General features: G+C 42.2%; 1 protein-coding gene across 5 annotated transcripts in view; it reads left to right on the top strand.

Annotated features, from left to right (window-relative positions):
- LOC306709394 (septin-9-like) overlaps positions 1–10,198 on the top strand; it is a 75,559-nt gene extending 65,361 nt beyond the window's left edge. For 4 of the 5 annotated variants that reach the window (XM_079177500.1, XM_079177501.1, XM_079177502.1 and 1 more), the window contains 9 exons: positions 1,277–1,486; positions 3,028–3,156; positions 3,593–3,674; positions 3,939–4,076; positions 5,697–5,814; positions 6,974–7,069; positions 7,241–7,337; positions 8,231–8,282; positions 8,803–10,198. In XM_079177500.1, coding sequence (XP_079033626.1) covers positions 1,277–1,486; positions 3,028–3,156; positions 3,593–3,674; positions 3,939–4,076; positions 5,697–5,814; positions 6,974–7,069; positions 7,241–7,337; positions 8,231–8,282; positions 8,803–8,944 — 1,064 coding nt within the window. In that variant the 3' untranslated portion in view covers positions 8,945–10,198. Of the gene's footprint in view, positions 1–326; positions 344–1,276; positions 1,487–3,027; positions 3,157–3,592; positions 3,675–3,938; positions 4,077–5,696; positions 5,815–6,973; positions 7,070–7,240; positions 7,338–8,230; positions 8,283–8,802 lie in introns of those variants that run through there. The other variant, XM_079177503.1, reaches the window with a different exon arrangement.
- The last annotated feature ends 241 nt before the right edge of the window (positions 10,199–10,439 follow it).

Consider the following 10,439-nt stretch of genomic DNA (forward strand, 5'->3'; position numbering starts at 1 on the left):
CACAATGGAGCACATTAGAAAAGTAGTCCACTGTGTTTAAATGCACAAACGCAAGCATGTGCTCTCTCTGTGTGTCTGTGTGTGTGTGTGAGAGAGACCAGGGCTAACTGGATGAGCGGATCAGGTTTCAGTCTCCCTCTTTTCCACTCTCACATTAACAGGACAGTAACACAGCACTGTGGAGAGCGAGGGGAAAGGGAGGCCTTGTGGGGGGGGAGCAGCTACATGAAGTACTGTCCATACACACTGTAAATTCTTCACCTACGCTGACTTAACATATTGTTATGGTTCAGCCACTTGCTGCGTGCTTATTGGAGGCCGTTAACGGTGTCAGCAGACCTCGGTGAGCATTTTAAAAGTTTAATATTTGTCTTACAATTGGACACATGTCCGAAGGCATTCCACAGGCTAAGCTAATCATTATCAAAACAAACTGCAGGGATAACCTCCTGCCAAGTGCAAAGTACTTTAATTCGACATGGTATATTTTCTAATAGTTTTCTGTTGAGTCAAAAGTCTGTATTGGCATGAGACCAGCCTCTCCCGCTGTTTGAAAGTCAGGAGGTGTTTTTTAACAGGGGTGTGTGTGTGTTGTTGGAATAAAAAGCAAGCTAAAACAACTAACCGGATTCATTCATCACGTCCGCTCCAGTCTTTCGACAGGTGCATCCAAAGCACTGATGAGCAGCATCTTGTGAAATACACTTATTTGCTTTCTTTCGAAAAGTTAGATGAGGAAATCCGACACGATTCTTATATTCATCCGTTAAATATAAGGCTACAGCCAAGAGCCACTTAGCTTAGCACAAAGACTTCAACCAGGAGGAAACAGCCAGCCGGACTCTGTCCAAAGATACTAAAATCCACCGACCAGCAACTCTGAGGCTCACTGTTTATTAACACGTATCTTACTTGATTAATACATACAAAAAACAAAGTCTAAATGCATCAATTTGCAGTTTTCTGGAGGGTTTTGTACCAATTTTGGCTGTGACCAATAACTTCCTCCCTTCAGATGTGAGGTGGCATTGATCCTCTCACCAAACTCCCTGCCAATAAGTTCTATTTTTTCCCAAAATCTCGTATTGTTTTAGGTTTTTGTGCATTTTGGCAGTTTAGTACAATAAATTGTTCCTTATTCAACAGGTGTTTTCTTAGGTTCTTCATTTATCTGCCACTTCTATCCATCCTCATTCGCTTCACACCCTTAATCTCCTCTTATCACACCTCATCTCATTCCTTCTAACCTTCTTTCTCTCTCTCTCTTTCAAACCAGGGCCCGAGGTGATTCCCAGCTACAGCAGCAGTGCCATGTCTGAGGCGGTGGTGCCTGATGCTATGGTGGCCCCAGCAGTGGGGGCGCCGTACGGGGAGAAGGCCGGTGGCCCCGGGGTGGACTTCAGTTACGTGGGCATTGACGCTATTCTGGAGCAGATGAGGAGGAAGGCCATGAAGCAGGGTTTTGAGCTCAACATCATGGTTGTGGGTAAGTAGCGCATGTGCTCACCAGCTAATGTTTCAGTCATATTGTCCAGATTTAGTTTGAGCGAGAATGAATGTGTCAGAGCGGTTTCCACAAGGCAAGAATGTTCTACGTACTGCACACTGAAAAGGTCGATTTTTAGTCACAGAGATACTTTTTTCTTTCTCATTCTGTGAGCCTTGTCATCAAGACTCTAAAGTCAATTTCACAATTTTTTTTTATCAACTCGTTACCATTACACTTAAACGTGTGTCTCAAAGCATCGTCAGTCAGCTGTACTAAAATGTGTCTTGTAATTGAAGTATGATAGTTTTCTCTCTAATCATGGCAGAAGATGGAGGCCTCAAACTTATTTTTATAAGCAGCCACTTAAAACGCTCTTTCTCACTAAGCCCTCATCACTGTGATCAGACACCTTTTAAAACAGGAGCTAATTACACATACACACCTCAACACTAGACAAACCCACACAGCCTCCATACTGCACGTCTCCTCTGGATGATGTCGCGCCGGTTGGTCTTGTGTTTCATCCTCTCATTAAAAAAAAGTTTGTTTTAGAAGCAGCCTCAGGCTGGAGACTGATTTAAATAAAGTTGTGGAGTCAATGGTAAACAAAACTGAACAAACTTGGTTTCCATGTTTAGGTGACGTTATGTACCGCCGCTTTAAGAGCAGTCGTGCAGGAAGCAATGCAGCTGTTGGCTTCCATACCGGTTGTACAGATCCATGTGCTTCTTGTACAGAACATGCGACTGTGTCGGAGTTTTCCGTCTCCATAAATCAGTAAAGGTTTCCATGTTGATTTAACCTGAAGTTGAACTGTGAATGTTCGCTGCCCAGTGGGCCCCTCCAAACTCCTCTTCATTAACCCGTGGTGATGTTAGCATGGTGTGCAGGAGTCACAGAGGGTCCTGTCCATATCAACAAATATGATGACTTGGAGAGTCTTGAGTGAGTCTTGCTGGTTCTTCTACACTAAAGTCAACCTCGATTCATCTCATCCATTTGGGGAGCCTTTTATCAGCTAACTGCAACGTGAAATTCAAGACTGTGTTATCGTGTCCTATCCAAGAAAACGACAGCCATTCACGCATTTGTATAGATTATATGTGTGTGCAAATATTATGAATGAAGGTTTCATATTTACGTCTATTCTTTTCTGGTTCAGTATCACCCAGAATTAAAAACTCAAGGTAGCATTTACTATAGGTCTGGAGGGGGATTCTTTATTTCAGGTTGCTTCGTGCACAATAATCCAAGCCTTCTGATTGTTTTAGAATAAAAACTGGTTTACCACGGATCGTATGTGTCTTATTGATGGTGTGTTTGGGTTGAAGTCATGTGTATTAAAGGCTTTTCTGACAGTGTTAGTGCTGGCGTACACCTGCAGCTTGTCACTGTCAACTGACAGCGTGGAATAGTCCCAACTGTCCAAATAATGGGTCTTGCTTGAGTTTTTTTTTATGGCACCAATGTCGCAGTGTGTGGACTGTTGTGTGTATCTGTCTCACTGTCTGCCTCTCTGACTGTGTTTTTGCTTACAGGACAGAGTGGCCTGGGAAAGTCTACTCTGATGAACACGCTGTTCAAGTCTAAAGTCAGCCGTAAGTCGGTGCTGGCTACAGGCCAGGAGAAGATCCCCAAAACAATCGAAATAAAGTCCATCAGTCATGGTATGGCCCTCTTGAACCCCTCAACTCTTCTCTCGGTCCCTTCTTTTTACCTGTTTTCTGTCATCTATTTGCCTAAATCCACTCATCTCATTCTCCTGCCACTAAGATTTTTTTTTTTTCTCTCTTTCCCTCTGTTTACACTTTTCTCTTACATACTGCTTGTGTAGTCGCTCCAAACATTTACAGTACCGTATCCTTATTTCGCTCTACTTTTCTTTAATTGTAATTTTCTTTAATTACTGTAATCTTGGATGAAACAACCTTTGATTATACTGTATTCTTAGCCTCATAAAACCAGCCCATTTTCTAATTTTTGGCAGCTGTGCAGTTGCGGAATCATGCTACATTTATTTTGCATCTCTAGCGCGTGGTTAAATAGTAGTTTATAAAGTCCAAAGAATGTTTTTGACATTAAAGTGTATTTCTTTGTGTGCAGACATCGAGGAGAAGGGAGTGAGAATGAAGCTGACAGTCATTGACACACCAGGTTTTGGAGACCAGATCAACAATGAGAACTGGTACACTACTATTTTACCATCACTGCATTGACGACATAGTGAAATATTTAAATAGTGTCTAACCAGATACCCCTCCCTTTCTCCTTACTTTTCCTGTTCTCTGCCTCTCTATATCCTTATCTTCCTCTTCTTTCCTCCTTTTACCCATCTTCTCCTTCTCCTTCTTTTCCTCTTTTTACCTCGGTGTTGCTTCCTCCTTTCCTCATCTCTTCCCTTTCCACTCCTCCCTCATCGTTCCCTCAATCCATCCCTGCCATGAACTAGCTGGCAGCCCATCATGAAGTTCATTAATGACCAGTACGAGGCGTACCTGCAGGAGGAGATCAACATCAACAGGAAGAAAAGGATTCCAGACTCCAGAGTCCACTGCTGCATATACTTCATCCCCCCGACCGGACACTGGTAAGGACACATGCAAACGTGCTTAAATGTAGATATGAGAGCACAACACACGAGATGATGGACGCTTTGAAATAAAAACATTTTGGCGAATACACTTGTTCACTTTCAGATTGAAACCACGAATGTATGAATATTATAGATGAAGCTACGGTGTACTGTGGAGTAAACATTGAGCTTCACTCATTAAAACACATTGAGATCTTTCAGGTCTAACAAAAGCGTTGAATGCATTTCCTTCCTTGTAAACTATTTGCAAATATATTTCGGACCTTGCATCTTCAACATTCATGTTCACTAGCTTGTAGACTTCTTCTTCCCTGCCTTTGTTGGCGTATTGCTGTGTCCTTAGCTGAGAAAAGAATCACAAAAAACCTGAAACTTCAACAACTGCCACTGTCACTGTTGAGCATCGACTAAGAGATGCAGCCATTGAGCATGTGCTGACAGTTCATATAAAGATACAGACTTTTTGTTTGTTCTCAAGCTTCTTGGTGAGTCAATGTGAAACATTTCTTACCCCTCATATTGAACACACGCCCACACACATTTCCGCAGCACGATGCAACATATCCCAGAACACCACACGCACACACACACACGCACACACAGGAAAGATGGGCTGCTCTCGCCAGGCCCTGCAGCAGCACAATGTCCCGAGTTTCACTCCCTGGATCTATTACCGGGACGTACATCTGGCTCTGATCGAACTGCATAAACTGCCGTCCCTCTCCACACTGTGTTGGTTCAGCGCCTCGCTGTTTCGCAGCTCAGGGGGTTGGCGTACACTAGCAGAAGAAATTAGGAGCAGAGTGCAAACAGTCTCATATGTCCATCAAGTCATATTTTCACAGAGCATGTTATAGCTTTTGCTTTTGTGTTACTCTAGTCGAGTGCTGCGGCCGGTCTTGGGGAAAATGTTGAAGGCAGCTGTGGATTGTTAGCCTCGTTTGAGCACACACACAAAGACACACACACACACACCGTTGATCATCAGCACCATTCATGTGCTGCACCTCAATTAATTTTTGTGTCATGGACCTGTCTTTACTCTGGCAGGGGGCTGGTGTGAAAAGGCCCCCTGTCTCCGTGCCCCATCCAGCAAGGTTTCATGTTGATCCAACTCTGCAGATATCACATGGGCTGGCCAGCAGCTGCTCAAGGATTGCCTTAAAAAGTCTAATGGGAGAGAGGAAGGAAGGACGAGAGAGACACAGAGTCCGTGTGGGTGTCTGGGAGCATGCAATCAATTTTGCACTTTTGTCTTTTTATGAGTGTGCTCTTGCATAAGTGCATGAGACTCCTTGTTAACAATAGCTGGTATTTGTCAAAGTGTTGTTAGCCAGGCCAGAATCCTCTACCATAACCACATGCAGATGCTTTTGTCAAGCTGCGGGACACTCAAACTGACCACAACTCCTTTCAACCTCATCAAATAGATGTTCACGCGTATAAAGTATGATCAGGTCATGGGTACAACAGTTTGAACTGCTAATACTGTATGTTGTTAGGTACAGGAGTTCCTCCATCTGGGTGAATTGTTGGAAACATCTGCCCCCTAGTGGAGGAGTTCTGTTACAACTCATGTCATCTTTCTTGTTTTCTTGTCTCTCCCCGTCTCAGTCTGCGGCCTCTTGATGTAGAATTCATGAGACGTCTCAGTAAGGTGGTCAACATTGTCCCGGTCATCGCCAAGGCCGATACACTCACCCTGGAGGAGAGGGACTTCTTCAAAAAGAAGGTAACATTTTTCTGGTGCCATTTCCTCTTTTGTTTATTCTTTTAATAGATTTCTGTTTTACTGTATCTAAAATTTCTTTCTTTCTTTTTTCTGCCATTAATCTGTAATCTAGAAACATGCTCTTTTTTTCTTCTTCTCCCTCTTCATGCGTGCATTTTTCCATGTTTGTGGAGCAGTAACCAGAGATAAGTTCCTGTAGTTGCACTTTCCCCTCGCTCTCTGGACAGTCACAAAACATGTCTCGACTCCAGCAGGCGCTCAAGAGCATCTGTCTCTTTCTTTACCCTTTACTTTCTACACTTCCTCTACGCGGTTAATAAGGCTGCAGCCGTTCATTTGTATGTTTTTATTGGCAGTCTGCAAGGATCTCAGGATTTCCCCTCCTCTCATTAGCGGCATAAACCCCCTGGTTTATGTGTGCATGCTTGTGTGTGTGTGTTTGCTTGTGTCGGTGCATGGCAGACCTGGTGTGTGCGCATGGTAGGCATCCATCTTGTGAGGTTTTGTTTGTATACAGACATCGATTAACCACTAAGCCCAAACTTTTGGAGAAGATTAGAAGGTAGATTAGTGTTAATACTGCCTTAATCTGTACACTGTGCAGATTTAGGTACATTTGTTTGATGTCTCTCAAGACTGCATCAAGCACGTCCGTCTAATTACTCCTGCAATTAAAGGCCTTAGTTTGTATCCTTTCAAATCTATAGTGGGTTCAAAGTTTGTTGTTTCTCTTTGGCTATGTTCACATCACAAGGCCCTAATCCGTGACTCAAGTGACATAGATGTGCTCTTTTGCATCAGATTTTTTCCAACCAGATCTCGGCCATTTTCATATGTGGTCCTAAATCCAGTCACTGGTCATGCAAACGGTCATATTGTTTTTCCAAGTCAATACTTCATTGCACAGGTGCAGATCGCTCACCCTATCGAGCAGTAACGCTACACATCCAGTCATGCAAAGTCATATGTTTTGATTTAGGTGTATCATCTTTGTAATGGGGAACCCAGATCTGTTTAATTGAGCAATATGTTGACAGTCCCCAGACTTCAACAACTCCAGATCTGGGTCACTTCAAACCTGAATGTGAACAGAAATGTAATTGAGCATTAAGCCCTGTAATGTGAACGTAACCTTTATGTTTGAACATGCTCTCACCAGATCAGGGAAGAGCTGCGAGCCAACGGGATTGACGTGTACCCTCAGAAAGAATTTGACGAGGATGCCGAGGACAGAATGATCAACGAGAAGATCAGGGTGAGCGAAAAACTTTCAAAGCAATTACACACGTGGCAGGAGTTGCGACTCTATTATCCTCATTTATGCTCTGACGGAGCACTGCCATCCTGAACCATTCAGTCATTTTTAATGTACTTAAAATGAATAATTTCTGACTCCGTTGTCTGTTGATACTCAACCTGTGAGCAGGAGATGATCCCATTTGCTGTTGTGGGCAGCGACCAGGAGTACCAGGTCAATGGCAGGAGGCTGCTGGGGAGGAAGACCAAGTGGGGAACCATTGAAGGTATAACTCTCTCCCCTCTTCTTACCTATTTCACTTTTGTGTTGTCCCTATTTAAATTGTTTGGAAGAGACACTTCCAGTACAGAACATCTCAGTGGGTACATAACTAACCCAGAGGGGGTTTTGTTGAGAAGAAAAGACAAAAGGGAGACTGGTAAAGACTTCACTGAGACAGTCAGTCAATGAAACAATGCTCCATTCAGTGTGCAGACTGGTGTCGTGTGCCATACAGCTGGTTCAGACCTCTAGCAGACACAGTCTGTCTGAAGAGGCCTGATGTGTTAGCTTGGTCCCCCCCCCCCCCGTACCACAAAGGATACACTATGGATGCTCTCATAGGATGTACGTACATTTTGCTCAAATTTATTAAAAAAAACTAACCTAGCTGTTTGTGTAGTTTGTTGTTGTTTGTTCTGCTTTATCAGTTGGCCAATAGTGTACAAGTATAGTGTTGTGTTTTGTTAACATCCATTCTGCAGGATTCATCTTTCAATATTTAATTATGTTATCCAGTCCAGACAGGAGGCACCATCTCTCTATCAAGTGTCTCATTAACTTTCATTTCCTGCAGATAGTGCTGTGCAGACACACGCACACACACACACACACACACACACACACACACACACACACACACACACTCACTCACTTATCTCTTCAGGAGGACTCTCTAGAGTTCTGCAATGGCTGATGGCATTTGAGTGTTGAGACAACAAACAGCAACTCTTGGTCTACAGGGACGTCACACTGAGATCACTGATTCCACCTAGTGGACTGTTTAGGAAAATGTAATAGCACCAAAGCTTACCTCACAGCTGTCATCCTGTCCTGTTTGTGTGTATTAGCTCACTTTCAGTTATTTCTGATAACTCGTGACTTTTCTGTCTCCTTTAGTTGAGAACATAGCTCACTGTGAGTTTGCCTATTTACGGGATCTCCTCATCAGGTGAGGGAATCTTGTCTCCATATCATTTTGTCTTGGTCTTAAATGTTTCTGTTTTCATGCAGCCTTGTGTCAGTGTGTGTTTTATGAAATGTAATTTGTTTGATATGGTTATTCCACAAAAAAGTTCATATGTTGAGTTGAAGAATTCAAGCTCGATGCTGTCATCTGTCTAATAAAAGCAAAGAATGCCAAAAATAAATAAATCTTAAAGTGCTTTATAATGCTTAAACCCCTTAAAAGAATCCAGAGTCTGAATGAATACGCAAATATATCCAATAACAAAATGTAACTGCTGGACACAAGACCTCTCCTACTTCATTGAAAAGTACATTCTCAGTGTGCAGCAGATAAATGTGAAAAAAACTAAATTCAAGCTCAATAAACAGTAAATGCTCTGCACTGTGAAGGTCAAACATCCAAGAAAGTAACAATCATCAAAACCCGTTCTTTTGAGTGGAGAGGTTTTGAGGTGTGTCCACCTCTTCTACTGGTTTCTAATGGGTGTGTATGTTTCTTCCAGGACCCATATGCAGAACATTAAGGACATCACCAGCAGCATCCACTATGAAATGTACCGTGTGAGGCGCCTCAATGAAAACAACACGGTGGTGGCTCATGCCAACGGTATGCCAGAACATCATCTTGCCGCCCACGAGATGTAGACGCCAGCAGCCTCGCTGCAGTTGACCCTCAACTGGGTGTAATTAATTTGCTATGAGACTTTGACCATCAATGACAGTCTTCCATCACTCCAGCCCTCCACTCCATCCATCTCCATCTCACAGGTGGGATAGAAACTTAAAAGCCTGCCAGAGGGACTTTATTTTCAGTGACTGTCGGCGGCTGAATGGACTGTTCATGTCAGTTTATTGCCTCATTAACAAAACACTATCGTCTCACTGTCGCTGACAAAGAGAGTGAAGAGATGTTGGATTCTTCTTCATGGGCTGCATCTAGATTTGACCTGCTTCCAGATCTTACGGTTAACTTTTGTGGTTTTTCTTTGTGGTGCCAAACATTAAGGCATCTGCCAAACAGAAACGACTTACACTTAATATCTTTCATTGTCAGTTTTGCCTTAACCAATAACATGTTATAATCAACTTTTACTTCTAAGTTTGATGTTTTTTAGCAGTGCTTATAGTTCATTATTGCACTTGATCACTACATTGTCTGCCATTGACAAGCATGCCAACATGCGACGCACATACAGTCATGTCTGTCTGTCTGTGTGATGCAGCATCAGTCAGCTCCCTCACCGTAGGTAAACATAAAAAGGTTATCAACCAGCACATCATTTGTTTGTTTCTTTTTTTTTGTCACAAGCTGTGTTTTGCTTTAACTGTTTGTTAAATGTTAAATATGGATGTCGGTACGTTGGCGTCCTTCTAAATTCCCATTAATGCCATTGTTTATTAAGAAATATCTTAAGAGTGATTTTAAGATGAATAAGTATTTATGCATGATATAAAATGTGAAAGTTTATCATCAGTTGTGGTCCACTTAATCAGATTATTCACATGCACACACACACACACACAGATACTCATACTCACACACTCTTTTCCTGCTTTTGGGCCCATTGTAGTGCCTTATTTATTGGAGAATGTTTTCGAGCATTTTGGCTGAAACTGGAAAGAGCAGGTTTGTTGGTGCCAAGTTGACTACATTTGGTTATTTTTCAATCTTTTTCTTGTTTATCTCCAGTCTTCCATTGACCAGCCCACTTGTTTTGTCTATTTTTCATGATATACCAAGGATCTTTATCAGTCTGAACCATATATGTTTCCCTAAGCTGTCACTGTCATGCTCTGTGCTGTATATTCTTCTGTGTTCTCATACATTTTTTTGTACTTGTATTATTGATAATAGCAAATTTTCTTTTATCTTATTTTAAAGAAATAAAGATTAAAGTTGTAAATATATAATTTCTTGGATAATTCTTTTTAGTATTACTGTTGCAATAATGTAAATGTTCCTTGTTTAAAGGACTGCATGAACCGTCTCCCCTCATAAATACATGTACAGACTCGGCCTGCAGAGTAGCTTAAGATGAACAAAGACTGTGTGAATTCATCAGCTGTGACTGCAGAAGACCACACTTTAGATCATTTTCTACTACACTGGATCCCATAGCATTTAATGGCAGGTGTAATT

The sequence above is a fragment of the Pholis gunnellus genome, assembly GCF_910591455.1.
Source record: "Pholis gunnellus genome assembly, chromosome: 17".
Lineage (NCBI taxonomy): Eukaryota > Metazoa > Chordata > Actinopteri > Perciformes > Pholidae > Pholis > Pholis gunnellus.